This window comes from Zea mays, chromosome 7 (assembly GCF_902167145.1).
Source record: "Zea mays cultivar B73 chromosome 7, Zm-B73-REFERENCE-NAM-5.0, whole genome shotgun sequence".
Taxonomy (NCBI): Eukaryota; Viridiplantae; Streptophyta; class Magnoliopsida; order Poales; family Poaceae; genus Zea; species Zea mays.
In genome coordinates, this window is record NC_050102.1 from 136,718,259 (window position 1) to 136,745,841 (window position 27,583).

Here is a 27,583-nt window from a genome sequence, read left to right on the forward strand (position 1 = left end):
AACTTCCGAGAGTTTAGCTCTAACTTCCTACGGTTTAGGCACTAGGAAGTTAAGCATTTTGGTGTAGTGAAAGCCATGTGTAATATATAAACCATGAACAAAGGATAACTCGCACAATAACAAGAATAATTGCCATTTTTGTTGTATAAACAATTACAACAAACTATACCTCATAAATTTTGAAACTTGAACAAACTATACACACAAACAACACTAGGAGGAAATGCCACTACTCTAGTAGAAATGTGCATAGACAACTCAATTAATATAACCATAAGATGCATACAAAATTTTTTAATTAAAAAGGCATTTTATTTTAAGTCACGAAAAAATAATGTGTACTGTGTTTTAATACTGAGACATACGAACTACCTTTTTCCTATGCGTTCGATACAAAAAAATGTAGAATACGAGTCTGGTAACACTGTTCATACAGAGGATGTAATTTAGAGGATGCTGATGGAAGAGAAGATATAGAGTACAAAATCTCTTTAGAATATGCTGTAAAGGACACGGAATATCCATTTAGGGGATGAAATTTAGGAGACGTTGCTAGAAACAGCCTAAGAAAAAATGTCCCTCTTTGCACGTTCCTGACTAAAGTGTTAGAGCAACTCTAGAAGTTATGTAAATTTTAGTTCTCTAAATCACAGATTTAAAAAGGTTCTAAATAATTTTGGAAGTTAAAATTTGTGAGTTTTTCAAGAGCTCTATAAATATAGATTGTAGTTTGGTTTTAAACGTCAAAAAATAAGTGGATATATTCCCTATTTATTTTGATTGGATCTATGACAAAACATTCGGTTTATTGGAGTTCCTTTGTACCAGCGGCACGACAGAAGACCTGTCCTACGAATCTCGCTGCATCTATGCACGTGAGACAATCGATTTGCTCCTCAAGATAAATCACGTGGATATATATCATTTGTTTATATTTTATCCAATGCCTAGCGTGATCGTGCTGAACATAATCACGCAGCCGAAGCTGATTTCTTTATCGTTTATTCAATATGGTAGGCGCCTAGACCATCCACACACACAGACACACTTTGCAACTACCACGAAGTAACACAACATAAAAAGAATATGGCACATGGTAAATATCTGGAAAATGAATAATTTTAGTAACATTTCATTCACTCAAGAAAAATAAAAGGATGAACACTTAGGATTACATTACATTTTGTAGAAGTGCATAATGAATATCTTGGATATTGCTTCTGATTACACCAACTGAAGGTCCACGTACTTTGGACCTTGAGAACACTGCATTGGATGGTCAATAGCGGTACCAACAAGCAAATCAATGAACTGGGGCCAAAACCTGTGAGCCATGTAACGGACAATTCGACAGAATCATGTGCAAGTACCAAGCAAACGACGCATAATGAATAGGTATATGAACACCAAAAAATATCAGCACGAATAAGAAATAGTTATATGAAGTATGAACTCCCATTTCGTACCGCAATCCATCTAATCCTAATTCTATTGAGTTGGTTCCATAAAACCATATTGTTCTTCGAAACCCACCACTATATGCTACTAAAAACAATAAGAAAATTCTAGTAACACATGCATCATATATTTTATATATTCACATGTATAAACTAACAGGCAATATACGGTTCACATGTGGTTTTGTGGCTATTGTCCAAAAAACAAGCTTTTAATGCGTCCTGACTTAGCAGAGAGATTGAGGATGGAAGTTGCTTGATGTGTGCTGAGAAACAGACAATGTACAAGGGTGGACACACTTTGTTCGTTATTTCAGCTTGCAATAACTTTTAAGTCAGAAACATATATAATATGCTAAACGTCCATTATACTAATTCGGAAGTACATTCAGGCACTTTCACAACTATCTATGACTCGTAGTACACTTGTAATTGTGTAAGCGAAAACACTCTATTGTTCAGACTGTTTTAGACCTCGTTTGGTTTGAGGGACTAAAGATTAGTCCCTCTATTTTAGTCCTCATTTAGTCCCTAAATTGCCAAAGTGTGGGACTAAAACTGGGACTAAACTGTTTTAGTCTCTAGTCCCTCAAGGGGTGACTAAAAGAGACTAAACCATATAAATTCCACTTTTGCCCCTCCTTTATTTCAGCTGCACTTATGGTGGGAGAATGCTAAGGGGTATTTTAATCCCCTTATAATTCATTTAATGTGTTTTGAATAGTTTTAGTCCCTAGAACCAAACATGATAGGACTAAACTTTAGTCTCCTAACTAAACTTTAGTCCCTAGACTAAAGGAACCAAACGGGACCTTAGAGTACAGTGATGACTCTGGATGTAACAATTCGATAAAAAGAGTGATAAAAACGATCACACAAATTACAGCCCTTACCTCGGCATTCTTTTATCACTCCACCTCTGAAGGGCACGTGCAGTGGCTTTCAACTTAAGAGTCAGGAAGGGGCAGGAGCTACCACCACCCGATGCCCACGCTTCCTAGACTACTTCCTGGAATCCCTCCAATTTTGGCCAAAAAGACTAAAAATGAAACCTTTTTTACCATAGCAGTTGCTTTTGGAAGAATGGAATCTTGTCATCAATGTCCCGAAGCCCATAGACACCGGATAACCACTAAGGTTGGCCATTTGACTGCTGGAATTGGACAGAATAAGAGCCCACTCTGTTATGCCCTGTTGCTTGCACATGCCTTTTCCAGGCTAAAAGAATACCACCGCTAGCCCCAAAGGAAGGTAAAAAGAGGAATTCTTCAAAAGTCACTCCAAGAATAGCAAAGATAGTTCCTCTAGAAATATTTTGTATGTTGGTTTCTTGCAGGCATACAATGTCTGCTCCAACGGAATCAACGAAAGTTCGTACAGATTGTTGCTTGGATGGAGAATTCAAACCCCGGACATTCCATATAAATATTTTCTTTGGATGGTTACAAAATTTACCCATCAGATTTAGAATCCAAAGATATTCTTATCGGACAACTGCAGAATGAGTTACTGGGTAGTTATAGGTCCCTTGAGCTACAAACAGTGGAGAGTTGGGAAGCTTTGATATTTCTTACTGTTGTACTGGGAAAATTTCATGAGTCCTGCTCATTTGTTGATACTGCTAAACTGAATATGCAGCATCATTGTCAAGAAATTGAAAATAAATTGGTTCTGCCAAGAGACATTTAGAAGAACAATCTTGCATTATTATCCAGTCTCTAGCTGAACAGAAACAGTCAAGAAATTTGAAGAATTTTATGGAACAGCTCAAAGCTCGCACTGCTTCTGAAATTTCAGAAAAAGGTAAACAGATGTCCATTATGCAGGATAGAGTTTATTATCTGAATGTGTTTGTGTCTGATGGCACACAGGAATACCCCCTCCATTCTTTCTGGAAAAAAACATGTGGCGCCATTGTGTAACTGTGGTTTTGAGGATATATGTAGCTTCATACCCAGTGTTGTTATTACCTAGGTATCTCCTAGCAAGCACTTCTGTTCCAAAAAGGGTCTGGTAGTGACAGTGTTGTTATTACCCAGTTCTACACAAAATTAGAGGAGAAACATAAAGCTTTGGAAGCAGAGAAGGACGAGGCTGAGGCCAGGAAAAAGGTAAGAAGAACTTGCTTCTGAATTCTGACATCTATCTTAGAAGCAACCAACTGTAGGTCAGGTCACTTGAGTTTTCTATATTCTTCTTTTGATTGGTTTTGTAAATTTTGCTTTGAAAATAATAGCAATAAGAGCAGTATTCAAATTGAGTTGTTTCTGGGACCACTCAACTACTAAGGGCAAAATTGAGTTCATGAATGAAGAAATTGAGTTCATGAATGAAGAAATTTGTCTACCGCTTCTCCAGATAGGGATTTCTTTACTGTTAGTTGGCCAAACCCATTATAGCCAATCAATATATGCTACCATTCTACACATGTATATGTCACTTAGAGAATAAATGATATGCCTTGGCTTCTGAACTTGTCCTTATTGTTTGACGAAACGTGAGACAGGAGCTAGCTGCTCTTATTTTTTTCCTTGAACATTTAGAAAAATTACTATTCCTATAAATATTTAATTACATAACTTTTAATGATCAAAAGCTAAGCACGAGTAGGCGGTGATCATGCATGAGCCTCTCCTTAACTCCTAGTGAAGTACATATGTGCTAATAACTATATATATATATGCATGATTAAGTTGAGTTTTAGTTGGTTTTTCTTTCTTTGCATTGGACTATTATGTTTCCGATGATAAGTTTTTAATACAGTTTCCTACGATATTCTCCATACTTTTTCTTTTTATTGTATACTTGGAATCACATGAGCTAATCTTATTTCCACTACAAATGTAGTGCGTACATCCCACTCTAGAAATAATTGTTAGTTGCTTATCAATTAGGCTCCCGTCCTTTGCATTGCTCATATACATTGGGCGAGGGCACACCAGGTTATTGAGTTTGATCTGTGTTAGGATTTCTAATTGATGTGACCATTGGTATTACTTGTGATACATATAGCACATATATACCACTGTAGTAATAAGTATTGTGCTCAGATAATCATTAGGTTACCATTGTAGGAAAAAAGAGTTCTACGGCTTCATAAGAATGTGATGTATTAACAGTAGATAAAAATGAACCATGCAACTGGAAATTCAAGTTCTAGCTAGTCTTTGACGCTAGACAAGGGCAAGAACTCAAAATTAGCGCAGATTGAATCATCCAAGCATGGACGAAGGAGGAAGGAAGCCGAGCAAAGGGCCACTACCTGGAGCGGATGCACACAGGATCTGCAGAACAGAGAAATCGAACAAGATCCAATCGATGGGCAGGGGCAGCATCAACCTGGGGATTCTAGAGAACTTGGCAGAGGCGGAAGAATTATTTGGAACTTTTGGGGAGCGTTTGTAGGAAATAAACAGATCGGTAGGCGTCTGAGCTGAGAAATCCCTCGCGTCACCGGACATTCCCTTGACCCAGATTTGCTTGCCGGCCTGGGCGAGCCAGATGAGCTCGTCCATGGCACACGCCGCCATGTCAATTATCAAGGGGTGCTCCATTTCCGTCATGAGCGCTGGCATCTAGTACGACAACCCGAACGAGCAGCCACTGAGGAGGTAGAGGCCCAGCGATGGCCTGCCAAGGGAGCTCTACTCAGGAATCCTGCCCACGGACAGGTCCAACGACGACATGGACATGGTAACGCTCTCCATAGCTCCCAAACAATTTCACACCCATGTCCACAATGCGAAATGCAGGGGCCAAAGGATGGGGTCTCACCTGGATCTGGATGATGATGGTGACGATACCCGTACACCGTAATGGCAGGTACCGCCAGCGCGAGTTCACAGTTCCCGTCGGTTTAGGGTCACAGACGGGATCCCGCCGGTGTCACCATTCTCGGGTTCGCTGTCGGCTTCATCAAAGGATCGGATTCGACCACCTCCATGAGCCGCGACCACATCCTAGTGCCGCCGAAGAACCACGACCCGTCGCCGTTGGGGCAGGGCACCACCGTCACGGACGCGGACCCCAGCCGGCCATGGCGCACCCAGGGCAGCACGAGGCTGGTCTTCCCGAACCCGAGGTCCCTGTCGATGGCGAACTGAAGCAGCCCGAACATGATGAGCGCGGGGCTCCTGAGCCCCAGATTCACCGTCTCTGTCCACTTGCCGTCGTCCCTGAATGCCGCCTTCCGCTCCTCCATCCAGTCTACCAGCTCCTGGAATCGCGTCGCCGTCGTGACCCCCGCGATAGCTGCGCGCACCATGCCCGCCACCTCGGGGAGCGGCACGCGAGGACGTCGGGGGCGGCCATGGCGCGGTGGAGGAGGATGTCGCAGGGGGATCCAGGATCTCATCGCGGCGTGTGCGGCGGGCACGGTGGGGACGCGCGACGCGAGATCAGGTGGCGGCCGCGGGATGGAGAGGCTATCGATCGCGACCGAGATTTCCGGAGGCAGAACATAGCCGGCCGCATGTGGACGCCGCGCAGAAATCGGAGGCCGCCCCGCCGCCGCCATCATCGGCCCCAACCTCGCGAACGAACACGGCGCAGGGCTGCGTGAAATGTGGAGGCCGCGGAGCACAGGGGAGCGCGAGATTGGGAGGATTATGGCGGCTGCGGGATGCTATCGCGACCAAGATTCTGGAGGTGGCGGCCGCGGGATAGAGAGGCTATCGCGACCGAGATTTTCGGATGCAGAACACAGCCGAATGTGGACGCCTACAATGACTGCTTAATTAGTTGTAAGACTATCCGCAGCCGTTTCTCTAAATTTTTCCCCCTAAATCTTACTATGCAGCCACGTCAGCAAGATTCTCTCCCCTAAATTTACTCGTCCCGCAACCGTTCCCCCTAAATATTCCCCTACATATCCCTCTACTCATTAAATATACATTTCCCTACAACTAACATAACCAACTTGTTTTTTTATTTTTATTGTTTTTTTCAACACGTTTTGATTACTAGATGAAACTTGGTTAACAAAATTTTTTTTTAATTATTCCTCTTAATTAACACATACTATGTACAAAATCAAATATTAGAATATTTAATTGTAATCCTTCTTACAAAATTTCATTTACAATTAATGAACCTTAGCGGTGTTCGGAATTGTTCCATTCATATGTGCACGAACTTTTCTGAAGCACACTTACTTTGGAACACAAACCTTTCAGTCGTACGGTGGAAGCCACGACTATCTTACGATGCAAGACACCGTTGCCTTTCATACGAAGCCACGGATGGCTTTCAATGGAAGCCATCTTCCCCCCCCCCCCCCCCCCCCCCCCCCCCCGCCTTTGCTCTCCCCTATATATATTCAATGAACCTCTCCCATATTCTTCACCCATAGTTCTGAGTGAATCAAGTTATCCATAGTTCGTTATGTCTCCGAGCCATACGGAAGATGAGTTTGCTTCGAGTGATTCGAGTGATAGTGAGGATGAAACTCTTTTGCTTGTCAACCTACTAACCCTAAACATTGCGGCTCAACACCTTCACCGCCGACGGTCCGGTCTACCCCGCCGTGTCATTCACAGAGATCATTTCGCTGGAGAAAACCTCATCCAACATCACTACTTCGCCGCTAACCCAGTGTATCCACCGCATGTGTTTCGTAGAAGGTGCGCACTTCATACATTTGTCTTATGTTATCATTTGTTCAAGTTTTGACAATTATGCAATACCATTTATATAGGTTCCGCATGAGTAGGCCTTTGTTTCTCCGCATTCTGCATGGTCTTCAACAACACGATATTTACTTTACACAAAGAGTTGACGCAACTGGTATGGCCGGACTAGGACCATTACAAAAAGTTTGTGCGGCCATGCGGATACTTGCTTATGGCTTACCTTCAGATGCGGTAGACGAGTATATTCAAATTGGGGAATCAACGGCTAGGGAATGCCTTCATCATTTTTGTCGCGCAATCATTGAGTGTTTTAGTGCCTGGTATTTACGCACTCCAACTCAAGATGACATTACTCGCATCATGCATAATAGTGAGTCGCGGGGTTTTCCAGGCATGTTGGGATCCATCGATTGCATGCACTGGGAGTGGAGGAACTGTCCAACGGCATGGCGAGGTCAATTTTGTGGTCGAAATGGTAGGGCATCGATGATACTTGAAGCAGTTGCAACGTATGATCTATGGATTTGGCATGCATTTTTTGGCATGCCTGGGACAAACAATGACGTTAACGTGCTCCACCGATCCCCCGTATTTGACCCAATCACTACTGGTCGAATGCCACCTGTCAATTACACAGTTAATGGTAATGCGTACAACTTCGGTTATTACCTCGCTGATGGTATTTACCCCAACTGGCCTACTTTTGTGAAAGCAATCCGACACCCATACGAGGAAAAGAAAGTCTACTTCACTCAGATGCAGGAAAGTTGCCGAAAGGATATTGAGCGTGCATTTGGAGTACTTCAAGCCCGGTGGGCGGTGCTCCGTGGACCAGCTTATGGTTGGGATCGTAATCGTTTGACAGAGATAATGACGGCTTGCATCATCATGCACAACATGATCGTTGAAGACGAAGGGCCATTTGCTGCAAACATTGATTTCGGAGACAACTCTTCAAGGATTGATTCATCTCAAATAATAGCGGAAGGCCGTGCCGAATGGGTTATTAACCACTTTGATCTACGTCGCCAAGATAGATCGTGCTCCCTTCAAAATGATCTTGTCGAGCACTTATGGAATCGCCGTGGAAGTATGTAATAGTTATGTGTCGTAGCTGTTGAGTTCGCAGTTACTATCAGTACTTGTTATGTGTTTTCGTCTAAGTTTGTATTCGAATAAATAAGCTACGTTTCCCAAATTTTCCATACAGCCGACTACATTTTAGTTGACATACTAGGTTTTATTGTAGCACACACAACGCAACATCAGAATTCATGTTTTCTTCTACAATTTATAACATACCATTCGATTGGCAATAATCTTGTTCAAACATTTATGACATCGAAGCTCATTATTGTCTAATACAACAGCAAACAACTTAAGATACACTGGTTCGACCAAACAAATACTGTTCTGCATAATACAAATTCGTAAACGAAGTAACCTAAAATTGTCTCAACAAGTCTCAACAGCACATGCGCACATCGAAGAGAACCGTTCATGATTGCTCAAAAGTAAATATGAACTGCTGCAATTTTTTTTTCTGTTCCTTCATCACAACCCAAACTTCAGGATCTACATCTTCTTCATTTGTCGACAACAGCATCTGCAAACGTTGTTCTGCCGATTTCAGTTCTTCTAGTTTCAGTTCCCTTTGTCTTATGCTTAACTTTTGGGCTTCCAAGTCCAATCTCTTCTTTTGTATCTCCATGTCTTCTTCAGTGGTCTTTTCTTTTTTTCCCCTTTTCTATGGACCTCTGTATTTGTTTCTCAGTAATTTCTTGTAATCTGCTTAAGTACTCCGGGGACGAAGATGAACCAACTTTCTTTCTCTCAGCTTTACTGTAATCACGGCCACGGGGCCTTTTTCCTGAGAGTCCAGCGGATCCACTGTCAGTCTCTGGTGTTTCCACTGATCCCTGGCTGAATTGGAGCCCACATTGTAGTTGGACCTTGACCAGGACTAGGAAAATTAATGTTTCCCATGATGTTGCAATCGACTGGATTCTGCTGCATGTAGCCCGTTGGCCATAAGGGTGGTGGTGGTGGAAATTGCTGGGCATTTGAGGGATTTGACATCGCCTGCGACGATGTCGCATTGCTGGCAGGGTCCATGCTAGGATATGTGGAGATGGCACACATTTAGTCATATGATACACTTTGAAGCCAATCGACAAAACGAGGTACGTTAAACTTAAGACAAACCATATAAAGACACTGAAATAATAGAACCATAATTTAATGAACTTATTAAGGAGTAGCATCAGAAAATTTAAGATTCATCTTAGTTCACAGACGACAACGTTCTGGACATCATACTAACTTAAGCTGACGAGGTAGCATGGAGAATTAGACATACATGACACGACTAGTTCGACAACATGACAACTACGACAACCCGAGTACTGGGATGTTCAAAAGCAAATCCTGCTTGTACAGCTGGAATACAGTGAACTAATAAATATTCCAATAGCTATTACGAGTTGACCTATCTGAGTCGCTGAAGTACCACTCGTCACTCACATCCGGGCAGTAGAACTCCTCTTCGTCGACAGATGGTTCAGTAACTGTTGGAGGGGTCGCAGGAGATGTCGGTTCAACACTTATGTCATCCCCCTCGTACTTAGCAATTTTAGGAAAAGCTTGGACTTTTGCCTCTAAGGCATCTTGGTGAAGCAAATCAAGTTTTTCTTTCATGGCAAAGAGGGTTCTAGCTAATATCTCTTCGTCATGCATGTGGTCTAATGCATGATCTACTAATCCACGAAGGGATTTTGTGGCATCCTCGGCACAGTCGACAAGTACTTTAACCAAAGACTTCATGGTATCTTCTTTCGAGGATGCCATTCGGAACTGTGCTGCAAAGAATAATATATGAACAAACACTACGATTTCCTTATGAACCATACAGGCGTAACGAATTGAAAACAGCCCAACATATTTATCAATGATGTTGCATGCAACAAGTAAAGATTTCAATTGTAGCAGTCATATTGAAGCATGGAACATAACATATTTATATTAGTATAACACTGCAAAATTTGACTAGTTCGATATATTGTTGTTTCATGTGGTCATGGACTCAAAATACAAGCAATGCACTCATTGTATAGCAGTAACAAATGTTTGATGTAAGTCTTGTAGAAAACAGTTAAGGAGATAAGTAACAAACAATGCACTCCTTGTAAGAAGAATTGTCTGCTCATACCATCACTTGCTGAAGAAAACATAATGTTAATGGGAAGATATTGTGAAAAAAGTGAGGGTTATACACATTACTACAACACAAATAAATTAGTTGTTGTATCAATATAGAAACCTACTATATGAAGGTGGACAATAGTTCAGTATCGTCCACTCGTATACAAGGGTGACAAACAAATTGGGGGGTAGTAGAGGAACACAATAAGGGTTCACATACACCTAACAATATGAATGAACATGAGGCATACTAAGTTCAGAAGTAATGCCCCCTCTGATTATGTCAATGAGAGTTTTAAAAAGGATAATAAACAATGAACATTACACTGAGTTCGATGAAGTAACACATTGTGGGGCACCCAACTATTAATCACTCTAGTACATTTACTAAAATGAGCTGATGTTGTGGACAGTGTTCATCCTAAATTAATTCGAGAAGACTACACTTGAAGGCAGTATGCAAGCAAGTCCGTAGTGTAGGGATTACAAAATAATGGCAGGTGAAGAACCTGTGGCCCGAATAGTAAGCACAACCAAATTCAGTTCGACCAAGTTTGAAAGACATTCAGCGGGTGAGTACCTTACAATTGTGTAACCCTAATAGGCACACCAGATCCGCGGAAATTTGTGAACTGGGGATTCATCGTTTGTTTTCGGATGAAATTTGTTACGGTTCAAAGGATTACTGGATTGCCGTAGTAATAAGATGTTCAAAGTTGTGCGGAAGATTAACATAAACAATACGGGTCGAAGGGCGTACCTCAAGATCCGAAGATTTGGGCGGGGATAAGACGAATCGAACTGCTGGATTGGGGATCCGATGAAGGCGTCGATGGTCGGACGGGGAAAGCAACCAAGCGGTCGCGACGAACCTGGACGGAGCCGGATTTGCGCCCGCTTCGTCTTCGGTCTTGACCGGAGCAGCTTGCTGACCACCTCCACTTCGTCGTCCACAGGTCCGACGGGGACCGGCACGCTAGCGCGCCCGAATCGCCGTCGCCTCGTCGCGAATCGCCGAAACGCAGGCGCCTCGAACAGGAGAGAAGACGACCGCGAAGCTTCCGGTCGGTGCCGCGGGCGGATTCTTCCGCGCGAAGAAGTGGAGGGGGAGTGCACAGTGACGCCCTGCATCTGGCGTGAGAGAGAAGAGGGCCGCGGCGAGGGGAGGCGGATAGCGGCGACCGCTGCGGAGGGAAGGGGTGAACAGTAACCCCTAAACCGTGAACAATGATAGGGGAGGGGGTGCGAAGGGGGGAGCGTTGCAGTCAGTCTAAAGATTTTGCTTTTGTCTGACTAGCTGATTCGTTATCGGCCTGTTTGGTTGGGCGCGTCCATGGGTGCATGGCCCATCAGATGCAAAAACAAAATGAATCATGTGTTTGGTTGACTGAACCTATGTTTGGGCCAAGCCACGCTTGTGCAAATTCACGGTCTCGTCCAGGCCCGCCAGATACGGTCGTTTTGTGCGTTCCTGGAGAGCCAGGCGCTCGGCATTCGCGGTAGTCACGCGCTAGGGTTTCTCGCCCTCCCTAGTCTCCTCTCCCCAGTCACGCGGCGCGCAGTCTCTCGCCCTCCCCAGTCTCCTCTCCCCCTCGAGCTCCTCTCGCCCTCGAGCCTCCCTCCCCCTCGAGCTCCTCTCGCCCCGACAGTAGGAACCAGGAGCTCTCCCTCCCCCTCGAGCTCCTCTCTCCCGAGTCTCCTCTCCGTCCCATCCAGAGAGCTCTGCTCTGTGCACTCTCGGTTTGATTGTGCGAACCCCCTGCTAGGGTTTGCTGTTAGCGCCATCGGTCACCGCCGTCACTCGCCGTCACTCGCCCTCGAGCTCTCCCTCTCTCCCTCGAGCTCTCCCTCCGCTGTTGAGGCTTCTTCTAGGTTTCATCAAAAGGTAAGGAGGTTTGAGTACCATCTCTTGCCATCTCCCTCCGTTGTTGAGCTCTTCATCTAGATCTGATAATCTTGAGTACCATCTCTTGCCCTCTTCCCCTGTCACGATTTCTTCGTCTTGATCTAAGAATCTTGAGTACTATTTTTAGGGTTGAGTACCATCTCTTGTGGTTGTGTACATCCTGGTTCTTCCTGTTATTTTTAGGGTTCTTATATCACCAAGACTTCAAATCCACTGGATCCAGATTCATGTACTAGCTATTTTTGTATGCCTTTCTAAATCCACTGGATCCAGATTCATGTACTGTTATTTTTGTATGCATTAAGCCTCAAAAGCTTGGTTTGTTCCCGGCCAACTGGGCGGCCATATCTGAAAGGGAAATGTGCCCTTGGGCCATTTCTAAGTATTTTGGTGATTGAGTACCAACGCAAGTGCTTTTGTGTTAATCTATGCAAAGTGGTGGTCAAAGAGCAAATCATGTCAAAAGGTATGTTTCTCAGACTTAGTACATTGTTTTAGAAACTAATGTATTGTGTCTAAGTGCTGGAAACAGGAAAAGAACAATTGGAAATGTCTTGGCTCGAGCAGCCAAGACTCTGCTCAGTCTGGGAGCACCGGACTGTCTGGTGGTGCACCGGACAGTGTCCGGTGTGCCAGGCTGGCTCGTGCGAATTTGCCGCTCTCGGGAAGAATTCAACGGCGTACGGCTATAATTCACCGGACTGTCCGGTGTGCACCGGACTGTCCGGTGAGCCAACGGTCGGCCGGGCCAACGGTCGGCTGCGCGATCTGCGCAAGACACGTGGCCGAGCCAACGGTCGGGAGGGGGCACCGGACTGTCCGGTGTGCACCGGACAGTGTCCGGTGCGCCAACGGCTCCCAGGTGCCAACGGTCGACTACGCCACAGAAGGAAAGAAATCCGCACCGGACAGTGTCCGGTGTTGAAAGGGAATTAGGCTTACACCTAGTCCCTAATTAATTTTGGTGGTTGAATTGCCCAACACAAATAATTGGACTAACTAGTTTGCCCAAGTGTATAGATTATACAGGTGTATAAGGTTCACACTCAGCCAATAAAAAGATCAAGTTTTGGATTCAACAAAGGAGCCAAGAGGCAACCGAAGGCTCCTCTGGTCTGGGGGCACCGGACTGTCCGGTGTACACCGGACAGTGTCCGGTACACCAGAGGACTCCGACTCAAACTTGCCACCTTCGGGAATTTCCAGAGGCACTCACGCTATAATTCACCGGACTGTCCGGTGTACACCGGACATGTCCGGTGCTCCAAGGAAGGATGGCCTCAGGAACTCGCCAGCCTCGGGAATTTACTTGAGCTGCTCCGCTATAATTCACCGGACTGTCCGGTGTAACAGCGGAGCAACGGCTACATCGGCGCCAACGGCTACCTGCGACGCATTAAATGCGCGCACTGCGCGCGCAGAAGTCAGGCGCGCCCATACTGGCGCACCGGACAATGAACAGGACATGTCCGGTGTGCACCGGACATCTAGGCGGGCCCAGATGTCAGAAGCTCCAACGGCATTGGTGACGTGGCTGGGGCACCGGACATGTCCGGTGTGCACCGGACTGTCCGGTGCGCCATCGAACAGACAGCCTCCACCAACGGTCTAGTTGGTGGTTGGGGCTATAAATACCCCAACCACCCCCACATTCAAGTCATCCAAGTTTTCCACTTCTCAACCACTTACAAGAGCTAGGCATTCAATTCTAGACACACCAAAGAGATCAAATCCTCTCCAACTCCACACAATGCTTTAGTGATTAGCGAGAGAGATTTGTCGTGTTCTTTTGAGCTCTTGCGCTTGGATTGCTTCTTTTCTTTCTCACTTGTTCTTGTGATCAAAACTCCATTGTAATCAAGGCAAGAGGCACCAATTGTGTGGTGGCCCTTGCGGGGAAGTTTTGTTCCCGGCTTTGATTTGAGAAGAGAAGCTCACTCGGTCTGAGGGACCGTTTGAGAGAGGGAAGGGTTGAAAGAGACCCGGCCTTTGTGGCCTCCTCAACGGGGAGTAGGTTTGCGAGAACCGAACCTCGGTAAAACAAATCCGCGTGTCACACTCTTCATTTGCTTGCGATTTGTTTTTGCGCCCTCTCTCGCGGACTCGTTTATATTTCTAACGCTAACCCGGCTTGTAGTTGTGTTTATATTTGTGAATTTCAGTTTCGCCCTATTCACCCCCCCTCTAGGCGACTATCAATTGGTATCAGAGCTCGGTGCTTCATTAGAGCCTAACCGCTCGAAGTGATGTCGGGAGATCACGCCAAGAAGGAGATGGAGACCGGCGAAAAGCCCACTACAAGCCATGGGAGCACTTCATCGGAAGAGTCCCGCACCAAGAGAAATGAGAAGAAGAACTCCTCCAAAGGGAAGGAGAAGAAGTCTTCTTCACACCAAAAGGAGAAGAAGGAGAGATCCTCTTCTCACAAGACGCGTTGGAGTGGGGACAAGAAAAAGAGGATGAGGAAAGTGGTCTACTACGAGACCGATTCTTCATCGCCATCCACCTCCGGCTCCGACGCGGCATCCGTCACTTCTAAGCGCCAAGAGCGCAAGAAGTATAGTAAGATCCCCCTACACTATCCTCGCATTTCTAAACATGCACCTCTTCTTTCCGTCCCATTAGGCAAACCACCAACTTTTGATGGTGAAGATTATGCTAGGTGGAGTGATTTAATGCGATTTCATCTAACCTCACTCCACAAAAGTATATGGGATGTTGTTGAGTTTGGTGCACAGGTACCATCCGTAGGGGATAAAGACTATGATGAGGATGAGGTGGCCCAAATCAAGCACTTCAACTCTCAAGCAACAACAATACTCCTCGCCTCTTTAAGTAGAGAGGAGTATAACAAAGTGCAAGGGTTGAAGAGCGCCAAGGAGGTTTGGGATGTGCTCAAAACCGCGCACGAAGGAGATGAGCTTACAAAGATCACCAAGCGGGAAACGATCGAGGGGGAGCTCAGTCGCTTCCGGCTTCGCAAAGGAGAAGAGCCACAAAACATGTACAACCGGCTAAAGACCTTGGTGAACCAAGTGCGCAACCTCGGGAGCAAAAAGTGGGATGACCACGAGGTGGTTAAGGTTATTCTAAGATCTCTTATTTTCCTTAACCCTACTCAAGTTCAATTAATCCGTGGCAACCCAAGATATACACTAATGACCCCCGAGGAGGTAATCGGGAATTTTGTGAGTTTTGAGTGCATGATCGAAGGCTCAAGGAAGATCAACGAGCTTGATGATCCCTCCACATCCGAAGCTCAACCCGTCGCATTCAAGGCGACGGAGGAAAAGAAGGAGGAGTCTACACCAAGTAGACAACCAATCGACGCCTCCAAGCTCGACAATGAGGAAATGTCGCTCGTCATCAAGAGCTTCCGCCAAATCCTCAAGCAAAGGAGAGGGAAAGACTACAAGTCCCGCTCCAAAAAGGTTTGCTACAAGTGTGGTAAGCCCGGTCACTTTATAGCTAAATGTCCATTATCAAGTGATAGTGACAGGGGCGACGACAAGAAGGGGAGAAGAAAGGAGAAGAGGAGGTACTACAAAAAGAAGGGCGGCGATGCCCATGTTTGTCGGGAGTGGGACTCCGACGAAAGCTCAAGCGACTCCTCCGACGACGAGGACGCCGCCAACATCGCCGTCACCAAGGGACTCCTCTTCCCCAATGTCGGCCACAAGTGCCTCATGGCAAAGGACGGCAAAAAGAAGGTTAAATCTAAATCCTCCACTAAATATGAATCTTCTAGTGATGAGGAAGATAACTTGCGATCTCTTTTTGCCAACCTCAACATGCAACAAAAGGAGAAACTTAATGAATTGATTAGTGCCATTCATGAAAAGGATGATCTCTTGGACACCCAAGAGGACTTCCTTATTAAAGAAAATAAGAAGCATGTTAAGGTTAAAAATGCTTATGCTCTTGAAATTGAGAAATGTGAAAAACTATCTAGTGAGCTAAGCACTTACCATAAGACAATAGACAACCTTAGAAATGAAAATGCTAATTTGTTAGCTAAGGTTGATTCTCATGTTTGTAATGTTTCAACTTCCAATCCTAGAGATGTTAATGATGATTTGCTTGCTAGGATTAAAGAATTAAACATTACTCTTGCTAGCCTTAGAGATGAAAATGAAAAATTGCTTGCTAAGGCTAAAGATTTTGATGTTTGCAATGCTACTATTTCCGACCTTAGAAGTAAAAATGAAATATTGCATGCTAAGGTTGTAGAACTAAAATCTTGCAAACCCCCTACATCTATTGTTGAGCATGTTTCTATTTGTACTAGATGTAGAGATGTTAACATTGATGCTATACATGATCACATGACTTTAATTAAACAACAAAATGATCATATAGCTAAATTAGATGCTAAAATTGCCGAGCATAACTTAGAAAATGAAAAATTTAAATTTGCTCGTAGTATGCTCTATAATGGGAGACGCCCTGGCATCAAGGATGGCATTGGCTTCCAAAGGGGAGACAATGACAAACTTAGTGCCCCTCCTAAAAGATTGTCCAATTTTGTAAAGGGCAAGGCTCCCATGCCTCAGGATAACGAGGGTTACATTTTGTACCCTGCCGGTTATCCCGAGAGCAAAATTAGGAGAATTCATTCTAGGAAGTCTCACTCTGGCCCAAATCATGCTTTTATGTATAAGGGTGAGACATCTAGTTCCAGGCAACCAACCCACGCTAAGTTGCCTAAGAAAACTCCTATTGCATCAAATGAACATAGCCTTTCATTTAAAACTTTTGATGCATCTTATGTGTTGACTAACAAATCCGGCAAAGTAGTTGCCAAATATGTTGGGGGCAAGCACAAGGGGTCAAAGACTTGTGTTTGGGTACCCAAAGTTCTTGTGTCTAATGCCAAAGGACCCAAAACCATTTGGGTACCTAAAGTCAAGAACTAAACTTGTTTTGTAGGTTTATGCATCCGGGGGCTCAAGTTGGATACTCGACAGCGGGTGCAAAAACCACATGACAGGGGAGAAGAAGATGTTCTCCTCCTACGAGAAAACCAAGATCCCCAACGAGCTATCACATTCGGGGATGGAAATCAAGGTTTGGTCAAAGGTCTTGGTAAAATAGCTATATCTCCTGACCATTCCATTTCTAATGTTTTTCTTGTAGATTCTTTAGATTACAATTTGCTTTCTGTATCTCAATTATGTCAAATGGGCTACAACTGTCTTTTTACTGATATTGGTGTCACTGTCTTTAGAAGAAGTGATGATTCAATAGCATTTAAGGGTGTGTTAGAGGGTCAGCTATACTTAGTAGATTTTGATAGAGCTGAACTCGACACATGCTTAATTGCTAAGACTAACATGGGTTGGCTCTGGCACCGCCGACTAGCCCATGTTGGGATGAAGAATCTTCATAAGCTTCTAAAGGGAGAACACATTTTAGGATTAACAAATGTTCATTTTGAGAAAGACATGATTTGTAGCGCATGCCAGGCAGGGAAGCAAGTTGGAGCCCATCATCCACACAAGAACATCATGACGACCGACAGGCCATTAGAGCTCCTACACATGGACCTATTCGGCCTGATTGCTTACATAAGCATCGGCGGGAGTAAGTACTGTCTAGTTATTGTGGATGATTATTCTCGCTTCACTTGGGTATTCTTTTTACAGGAAAAATCTCAAACCCAAGAAAATTAGAGCTCTTAAAGGGATTCTTGAGACGGGCTCAAAATGAGTTCGGATTAAGGATCAAGAAAATTAGAAGCGACAACGGGACGGAGTTCAAGAACTCTCAAATCGAAGGCTTCCTGAGGAGGAGGGCATCAAGCATGAGTTATCTTCTCCCTACACACCTCAACAAAATGGTGTAGTGGAGAGGAAGAATCGAACTCTATTGGACATGGCAAGGACCATGCTTGATGAGTACAAGACTTCGGATCGGTTTTGGGCCGAGGCGGTCAACACCGCCTGCTACGCCATCAACCGGTTATATCTACACCGAATCCTCAAGAAGACATCATATGAACTCCTAACCGGTAAAAAGCCCAACATTTCATATTTTAGAGTCTTTGGTAGCAAATGTTTTATTCTTGTTAAAAGAGGTAGAAAATCTAAATTTGCTCCTAAGACTGTAGAAGGCTTTTTACTAGGATATGATTCAAACACAAGGGCATATAGAGTCTTTAACAAGTCCTCCGGACAAGTTGAAGTTTCTTGTGACGTTGTGTTTGATGAGACTAACGGCTCTCAAGTAGAGCAAGTTGATCTTGATGAGATAGGTGAAGAAGTGGCTCCATGCATCGCGCTAAGGAACATGTCCATTGGGGATGTGTGTCCTAAGGAATCCGAAGAGCCTCCAAATGCACAAGATCAACCATCCTCCTCCACGCAAGCATCTCCACCAACTCAAAATGAGGAAGAGGCTCAAGTTGATGAAGAAGAAGATCAATCAAATGAGCCACCTCAAGATGACAGCAATGATCAAGGGGGAGATGCAAATAATCAAGAAAAGGAGGATGAGCAAGAACCAAGGCCACCACACCCAAGAGTCCACCAAGCAATCCAACGAGATCACCCCGTCGACACCATCCTCGGCGACATTCATAAAGGGGTAACCACTAGATCTCGTGTTGCACATTTTTGTGAACATTACTCGTTTGTTTCCTCTATTGAGCCACACAGGGTAGAGAAAGTACTACAAGATTCGGATTGGGTGGTGGCGATGCAAGAGGAGCTCAACAACTTCACTAGGAATGAGGTATGGCATTTAGTTCCACGTCCTAACCAAAATGTTGTAGGAACCAAATGGGTCTTCCGCAACAAGCAAGACGAGCATGGTGTGGTGACAAGGAACAAAGCTCGACTTGTGGCCAAGGGATACTCCCAAGTCGAAGGTTTGGATTTCGGTGAAACCTATGCACCCGTAGCTAGGCTTGAGTCAATTCGTATATTATTAGCCTATGCTACTTACCATGGCTTTAAGCTTTATCAAATGGACGTGAAAAGTGCCTTCCTCAATGGACCAATCAAGGAAGAGGTCTATGTTGAGCAACCTCCCGGCTTTGAAGACAGTAAGTACCCTAACCATGTCTATAAGCTCTCTAAGGCGCTTTATGGGCTCAAGCAAGCCCCAAGAGCATGGTATGAATGCCTTAGAGATTTCCTTATTGCTAATGGCTTCAAAGTCGGAAAGGCCGATCCTACGCTCTTTACCAAAACACTTGAGAATGATTTGTTTGTATGCCAAATCTATGTTGATGATATTATATTTGGGTCTACTAAAGAAATCTACATGTGAAGAGTTTAGTAGGATCATGACACAAAAGTTCGAGATGTCTATGATGGGGGAGTTGAAGTATTTCTTAGGATTTCAAGTGAAGCAACTCCAAGAAGGCACCTTCATTAGCCAAACGAAGTATACTCAAGACATTCTCAACAAATTTGGGATGAAGGATGCCAAGCCCATCAAGACACCCATGGGAACTAATGGGCATCTCGACCTCGACACGGGAGGTAAGTCCGTGGATCAAAAGGTATACCGGTCGATGATAGGTTCTTTACTCTATTTATGTGCATCTCGACCGGATATTATGCTTTCCGTATGCATGTGTGCAAGATTCCAAGCCGACCCTAAGGAAGCTCACCTTACGGCCGTAAAACGAATCTTGAGATATTTGGCTTATACTCCTAAGTTTGGGCTTTGGTATCCTAGGGGATCCACTTTTGATTTAATTGGTTATTCGGATGCCGATTGGGCGGGGTGTAAAATCAATAGAAAGAGCACATCGGGGACTTGTCAGTTCTTGGGAAGATCCTTGGTGTCTTGGGCTTCAAAGAAGCAAAATTCGGTTGCTCTTTCCACCGCCGAAGCCGAGTACATTGCCGCTGGCCATTGTTGCGCGCAATTGCTTTGGATGAGGCAAACCCTGCGGGACTACGGTTACAAATTAACCAAAGTCCCTTTGCTATGTGATAATGAGAGTGCAATCAAGACGGCAGATAATCCCGTCGAGCATAGCCGCACTAAACACATAGCCATTCGGTATCATTTTCTTAGGGATCACCAGCAAAAGGGAGATATCGAGATCTCATATATTAACACTAAAGATCAATTAGCCGATATCTTTACCAAGCCTCTTGATGAACAAACTTTTAACAAACTTAGGCATGAGCTAAACATTCTTGATTCTAGGAACTTCTTTTGTTGATTTGCACACATAGCTCATTTTGTATACCTTTGATCATGTCTCTTTCATATGCTATGACTAATGTGTTCTCAAGTCTATTTCAAACCAAGTCATAGGTGTATTGAAAGGGAATTGGAGTCTTCGGCGAAGACAAAGGCTTCCACTACGTAACTCATCCTTCGTCGTCACTCCAAGCAACTCTCCATTCTTGGGGGAGAAAGCATGAGCACCAAGCAAAAGTACTCCATCTTTGGTATAATCTTCACTCATTTGTTTTGACCAAAGAGGGAGAATGTAACTTTGAGGGCTCTAATGATTCCGTTTTTGACGATTCATGCCAAAGGGGGAGAAAGTATGAGCCCAAAGCAAAAGGACCGCACCACCACCACCAATTTCAAAAAAAAACTTCGTGATTCCGAGGATTTTATCATTTGGTATCCTATTATGTTCAAAAGGGGGAGAAAGTAGTATTTCAAAAAGGATATATCAAAACCCTCTTGAACCCTAAGAGGTGGATCTCATTTAGGGGGAGTTTTGTTGAGTCAAAGGAAAAGCATTTGAAATAGGGGGAGAAAATTTCAAATCTTGAAAATGCTTTGCAAAATCTTATTCATTTGTCTTTGACTATATGCAAAAGAACTTTGAAAAGGATTTACAAAAGAGTTTGCAAAAACAAAACTTATGGTGCAAGCGTGGTCCAAAATATTAAATAAGAAAGAAACGATCCATGCATATCTTGTAGGTATAAATATTGGCTCAATTCCAAGCAACCTTTGCACTTACATTATGCAAACTAGTTCAATTATGCATTTCTATACTTGCTTTGGTTTGTGTTGGCATCAATCACCAAAAAGGGGGAGATTGAAAGGGAATTAGGCTTACACCTAGTCCCTAATTAATTTTGGTGGTTGAATTGCCCAACACAAATAATTGGACTAACTAGTTTGCCCAAGTGTATAGATTATACAGGTGTATAAGGTTCACACTCAGCCAATAAAAAGATCAAGTTTTGGATTCAACAAAGGAGCCAAGAGGCAACCGAAGGCACCTCTGGTCTGGGGGCACCGGACTGTCCGGTGTACACCGGACAGTGTCCGGTGCACCACCGGACAGTGTCTGGTGCACCAGAGGACTCCGACTCAAACTTGCCACCTTCGGGAATTTCCAGAGGCACTCGTGCTATAATTCACCGGACTGTCCAGTGTACACCGGACATGTCCGGTGCTCCAAGGAAGGATGGCCTCAGGAACTCGCCAGCCTCGGGAATTTACTTGAGCTGCTCCGCTATAATTCACCGGACTGTCCGGTGTAACAGCGGAGCAACGGCTACATCGGCGCCAACGGCTACCTGCGACGCATTAAATGCGCGCACTGCGCGCGCAGAAGTCAGGCGCGCCCATACTGGCGCACCGGACAATGAACAGGACATGTCCGGTGTGCACCGGACATCTAGGCGGGCCCAGATGTCAGAAGCTCCAACGGTCAGAATCCAACGGCATTGGTGACGTGGCTGGGGCACCGGACATGTCCGGTGTGCACCGGACTGTCCGGTGCGCCATCGAACAGACAGCCTCCACCAACGGTCTAGTTGGTGGTTGGGGCTATAAATACCCCAACCACCCCCACATTCAAGTCATCCAAGTTTTCCACTTCTCAACCACTTACAAGAGCTAGGCATTCAATTCTAGACACACCAAAGAGATCAAATCCTCTCCAACTCCACACAAGGCTTTAGTGATTAGCGAGAGAGATTTGCCGTGTTCTTTTGAGCTCTTGCGCTTGGATTGCTTCTTTTCTTTCTCACTTGTTCTTGTGATCAAAACTCCATTGTAATCAAGGCAAGAGGCACCAATTGTGTGGTGGCCCTTGCGGGGAAGTTTTGTTCCCGGCTTTGATTTGAGAAGAGAAGCTCACTCAGTCCGAGGGACCGTTTGAGAGAGGGAAGGGTTGAAAGAGATCCGGCCTTTGTGGCCTCCTCAACGGGGAGTAGGTTTGCGAGAACCGAACCTCGGTAAAACAAATCCGCGTGTCACACTCTTCATTTGCTTGCGATTTGTTTTTGCGCCCTCTCTCGCGGACTCGTTTATATTTCTAACGCTAACCCGGCTTGTAGTTGTGTTTATATTTGTAAATTTCAGTTTCGCTCTATTCACCCCCCCTCTAGGCGACTATCAGGTGTGCACCAGACTGTCCGGTGCGCCAGGCGACAGAAGGCAAGATTTGCCTTCCAGGAATGCTCTCAACGGCTCCTAGCTGCCTTGGGGCTATAAAAGGGACCCCTAGGCGCATATGGAGGAGTACACCAAGCATTTCTCTAAGCATTCCTAAGCACTAAGACATTGATTCCGCGCTTTTGATTTCTTGCGATAGCAATTAGAGCTCTAGTTGAGTTGTGAACTCATTGAGTTGTGTTGTGAGCTCTTGTTGCGACTTGTGTGCGTGGTGTTGCTGTGATTTCTTGTCTTGAGTGTGTTGCTTATCCCTCCCTTACTCCGTGCTTCTTTGTGAACTTCAAGTGTAAGGGCGAGAGGCTCCAAAGTGTGGAGATTCCTCGCAAACGGGATATAGTAAAGCAAGCAAAACACCATGGTATTCAAGTGGGTCTTTGGACCGCTTGAGAGGGGTTGATTGCAACCCTCGTCCGTTGGGACGCCACAACGTGGAGTAGGCAAGTGTTGGTCTTGGCCGAACCACGGGATAAACCACTGTGCCATCTCTGTGATTGATCTCTTGTGGTTATTGTGTTTTGTTGAGACTCCTCTCTAGCCACTTGGCATTATTTGTGCTAACTCCTAATAAAGTTTTGTGAGTTAAATTTCAAGTTTTACAGGATCACCTATTCACCCCCCCCCTCTAGGTGCTCTCAATTGGTATCAGAGCCGTTCTCTTCAAGAAGGGACTAATCGCCCGAAGAGAATGGATCCTAAGGGAAAGGGGATGGTGGTCAACAACGAGAAGGAGTCTATCTTCAATGAGTCGAAAGATGACAAGCCCACCGACTCGGCCTCGGGCCACAAAAGAAAAGACAGGAGGAAGAAGAAGACAAGGCGCATCAAGGAGATAGTCTACTACGACAGCGACGAATCTTCCTCTTCCCAAAAAGACGACGACGACTACGAGAAAAAGAAACGGTCAATTCGAACTTTTCTTTTGATTACTCTCGTATTCCTCAAAGTACAAATGCTCATTTATTATCTATTCCACTTGGTAAACCTCCTCATTTTGATGGAGAGGACTACGGATTTTGGAGTCACAAAATGTGTAGTCACTTGTTCTCTCTCCATCCTAGCATATGGGAGATAGTAGAGAGTGGAATGCATTTTGATAGTAGTGATAGTCCCATGTTTATCAATGAGCAAATTCATAAAAACGCACAAGCTACTACTGTATTGCTAGCCTCATTGTGCAGGGATGAGTACCATAAGGTGAGCGGCTTGGACAATGCCAAGCAGATCTGGGACACCCTCAAGATCTCACATGAGCGCAACGACGTCACCATGCTCACCAAGATGGAGTTGGTGGAGGGCGAACTTGGGAGATTCGCTATGATAATGGGGGAGGAGCCAACCCAAACATACAACCGGCTCAAGACCCTTGTCAACAAGATAAGGAGCTACGGAAGCACGCGATGGATGGACCACGACGTCGTCCGCCTAATGCTAAGGTCCTTTACTGTTCTTGATCCTCATCTTGTGAACAATATTCGTGAGAATCCTAGGTACACCAAGATGACGCCCGAGGAGATACTTGGAAAGTTCGTAAGCGGGCGGATGATGATCAAGGAGGCTAGATACGTGGATGATGCATTGAATGGCCCAATCCAAGAGCCTCAAACTATCGCTCTCAAAGCAACGAGAAGCAAGGAGGCGTTACCGAGCAAGGTGGCGCAAATTGAGGCGGTCGGGCTTAATGATGAAGAAATGGCCCTCATCATCAAGCGCTTCAAGACGACACTAAGGGGTCGCAAGGAGCATCCCAACAAGACCAAGACGAAGGGGAAGCGCTCATGCTTCAAATGTGGTAAGATTGGTCACTTTATCGCTAATTGTCCCGATAATGATAGTGACCAGGAAAAGAAGAGTGGAAAATGGGAAAAGAAGAAGAATTACAAGAAGGCAAAGGGCGAGGCACATATTGGAAAGGAGTGGGATTCGGATTGCTCCACGTCCGACTCCGACAACGAAGGACTCGCCACCACCGCCTTCAACAAGTCATCCCTCTTTCCCAACGAGCATCACACATGCCTCATGGCTAAGGAGAAGAAAGTAAGTACTCGAAACTCTACTTATGCTTCTTCTAGTGAGGATGAGTCTAGTGATGATGATGAAATAGACTATTCATGCTTATTTAAGGGCTTAGATAGATCTAAGATTGACAAGATTAATGAATTGATTGATGCTTTAAATGATAAGAATAGGCTACTAGAAAAGCAAGAGGATCTTTTGTATGAAGAACATGATAAGTTTGTAGAGGCTCAAAAATCCCTTGCATTAGAAATTAAGAGGAATGAAATGCTTGCTTGTGAGTTGTCTACATGCCATGATTCTATTTCTAACTTAAAGAGCATAAATGATGATTTGAATGCTAAGTTAAAAATAACTAGTAAATCAACATCTTGTGTAGAAAATGATGTTATTTGCAATAGGTGTAAAGATTTTGATATTAATGCTTGTAGTGAACACATAGCCTCTATTGCAAAATTAAATGATGAAATTGCTAGTCTTAATGCCCAACTTAAGACTAGCAAAAGTGAATTTGACAAATTAAAATTTGCAAGGGATGCCTACACAATTGGTAGACACCCCTCAATTAAGGATGGTCTTGGCTTCAAGAGGGAAGTCAAGAAGTTAACAAGCCATAAGGCTTCCATCTCCGCAAAGGAGAAAGGGAAGGCCCCTATGGCTAGCAGTGTGCAAAAGAACCATGCTTTTATGTACCATGATAGAAGACAGTCTTATAGGAGTTGTAATGCTAATGATGCTTTTAACTCTCATGCCATGTTTGCTTCTAGTTCTTCCTATATGCATGGTAGAGATATGTCGGCGTTTCGAGACAGGGGGGTCCCTAAGCCGACGAGTGAGTGTGCTGCGTGCCCCAGCCCAGATGGGTCGAGCGCGTGGGCGAGCGCGAAGGGGGGAGAGGCGAGGTGGCCGGAGTCGAGCGTGAGAGAGGTGGAAGTCCCGCGGCCTTCGTGTTCGTCCCGCGCCCAGGTCGGGTGCGCTTGCAGTAGGGGGGTTACAAGCGTCCACGCGGGTGAGGGAAGCGAGCGGCCCCAAGAGAGCGTCTGTCCCGTCCTCGGTCCCGCGCGGCCAACCTTCTCTGAGAAGGCCCTGGTCCTTCCTTTTATAGTCGTAAGGAGAGGATCCAGGTGTACAATGGGGATGTAGCAGAGTGCTACGTGTCTAGCGGAGGGAGAGCTAGCGCCCTAGGTACATGCCAATGTGGCAGCCGGAGAGATCTGGGCATCCTGCTGGCGTGATGTCGTGGCTGTCGGAGGTGCGGCGGAGCCTGATGGAGGGACAGCTGTTGGAGCGGTCGAGTCCCTGCTGACGTTGTCCTGCTTCCGTAAGAGAGCTGGGGGCCGCCGTCGTCATAGAGCTTGTGGAGCGCCATCATTGCCCCTCTGGCGGAGCTGGCCGGATGAGACGCCGGTCTTGTTCTCCGTGAACCGAGTCGATTCGGGGTGGGATGATGATGGCGCCTCCCGTTGACGTGGCGGTCTGTGCCCTAGGCAGGGCGACGTGGGGGTTCCTCCGAAGCCGAGGTTGAGTCTGCCTTCTGTTGCCGTGGCCGAGCCCGAGCCAAGGGGTCGGGCGAGGCGGAAGTCGTTCGGCCGAGGCCAGGGCGGAGTCCGAGCCCTGGGGTCGGGCGAGGCGGAGTTTCGTCGTCTTCCGGGTTTTAGCCCGTGTCCGAGCCCTGGGGTCGGGCGGAGCGGAGTTCGCCGTCTTCCGGGTCTTAGCCCGAGTCTGAGCCCTGGGGTCGGGCGGAGCGGAGTTCGCCGTCTTCCGGGTCTTAGCCCGAGTCCGAGCCCTGGGGTCGGGCGGAGTGGAGTTCGCCGTCTTCCGGGTCTTAGCCCGAGTCCGAGCCCTGGGGTCGGGCGGAGCGGAGTTCGTCGTGGCGCCTTTGGCAAGGCCTGATTGCCTGTCAGACTTCACTCTGTCGAGTGGCACTGCAGTCGGAGTGGCGCAGGCGGCGCTGCCCTTCTGTCAGACTGGCCAGTGGAGTGGTGGAGTGACGGCGGTCACTTCGGCTCTGCCGGGGGCGCGTGTCAGGATAGAGGTGTCAGGCCACCTTTGCGTTAAATGCCCCTGCAATTTGGTCAGTCGGTGTGGCGATTTAGTCAAGGTTGCTTCTGAGCGAAGCTAAGGCCTCGGGCGAGCCGGTGATGTGTCCGCCATAAAAGGGGGGCCTCGGGCGAGACGGAAGTCTCTCGAGGTCGGCTGCCTTTGGCCGAGGCTAGGCTCGGGTGAAGCGTGATCGAGTCACTCGTGTGGACTGATCCCTGACTTAATCGTACCCATCAGGCCTTTGCAGCTTTATGCTGATGGGGGTTACCAGCTGAGAATTAGGCGTCTTGAGGGTACCCCTAATTATGGTCCCCGACAGTAGCCCCCGAGCCTCGAAGGGAGTGTTAGCACTCGCTTGGAGGCTTTTGTCGCACTTTTTTGCAAGGGGACCAGCCTTTCTCGGTTGCATTTCGTTCCGGTGGGTGCGCGCGAGCGCACCCGCCGGGTGTAGCCCCCGAGGCCTCGGAGGAGTGGTTACACTCCTTCGAGGTCTTAGTACTTCGCTTAACGCTTCGGCTGGTCTGGTCGTTCCCTCATGCGAACTGGCCGTAGCCCGGGTGCACGGTCGGGGCCCAAGCTCTCGGGCTGGTATGTTGACGCTGTCAACGATTTGGCCGGAGCCGGTTTTTGCGAGAGCAGCCCTCGAGCCTCTGCACAGGGCGAGAGGACGATCAGGGACAGACTCGACTTTTTACATACGCCCCTACGTCGCCTTTCCGCAAGGAGGAGGGGGGGAGTGCGCCATGTTACCCTCGATGGGCACCGAACATGGTGTCTCCGGTGAGCTGCAAGCGGGTAATCCGAGTGGACGTCCGTGCCCCGTTCGTTGGGGGTCGGCTAGGGGCCCAGAGGCACGCCCAAAAGTACCTGCGGGTGATTTGCCGGACCCGGTCCCCTGGCGACGGGGTCCGAGGGCTCGATGCTTCCCTCCGATGGGATTC

General features: G+C 46.1%; 2 protein-coding genes across 2 annotated transcripts; one reads left to right on the plus strand and one right to left on the minus strand.

The window, feature by feature from the left end:
• Positions 1-1,076: 1,076 nt before the first annotated feature.
• LOC103632921 (uncharacterized) lies at positions 1,077-6,194 on the minus strand. The gene is made up of 2 exons (XM_008654633.3): positions 5,232-6,194; positions 1,077-1,324 (listed from the first exon to the last, which is right to left on the minus strand). Exon 1 carries the CDS (start codon positions 5,974-5,976, stop codon positions 5,320-5,322), a length of 657 nt encoding a protein of 218 aa, XP_008652855.2. The 5' UTR covers positions 5,977-6,194; the 3' UTR covers positions 1,077-1,324; positions 5,232-5,319.
• Positions 6,195-6,818: 624 nt separating this feature from the next.
• Positions 6,819-8,304, plus strand: LOC103634196 (protein ALP1-like). Its single transcript, XM_020541182.2, has 2 exons — positions 6,819-7,078; positions 7,153-8,304. The coding sequence occupies exons 1-2, from the start codon at positions 6,840-6,842 to the stop codon at positions 8,183-8,185; spliced, it is 1,272 nt and encodes a 423-aa protein (XP_020396771.1). The 5' UTR covers positions 6,819-6,839; the 3' UTR covers positions 8,186-8,304.
• The last annotated feature ends 19,279 nt before the right edge of the window (positions 8,305-27,583 follow it).

Coding starts and splice junctions, on each gene's coding strand:
- LOC103632921 (XM_008654633.3), bottom strand. CDS start 5,976: ATGATGGCGGCGGCGGGGCGGCCTCCGATTTCTGCGCGGCGTCCACAT.
- LOC103634196 (XM_020541182.2), top strand. CDS start 6,840: ATGTCTCCGAGCCATACGGAAGATGAGTTTGCTTCGAGTGATTCGAGT. Junction 7,079..7,152: donor CCGCATGTGTTTCGTAGAAG/GTGCGCACTTCA, acceptor CCATTTATATAG/GTTCCGCATGAGTAGGCCTT.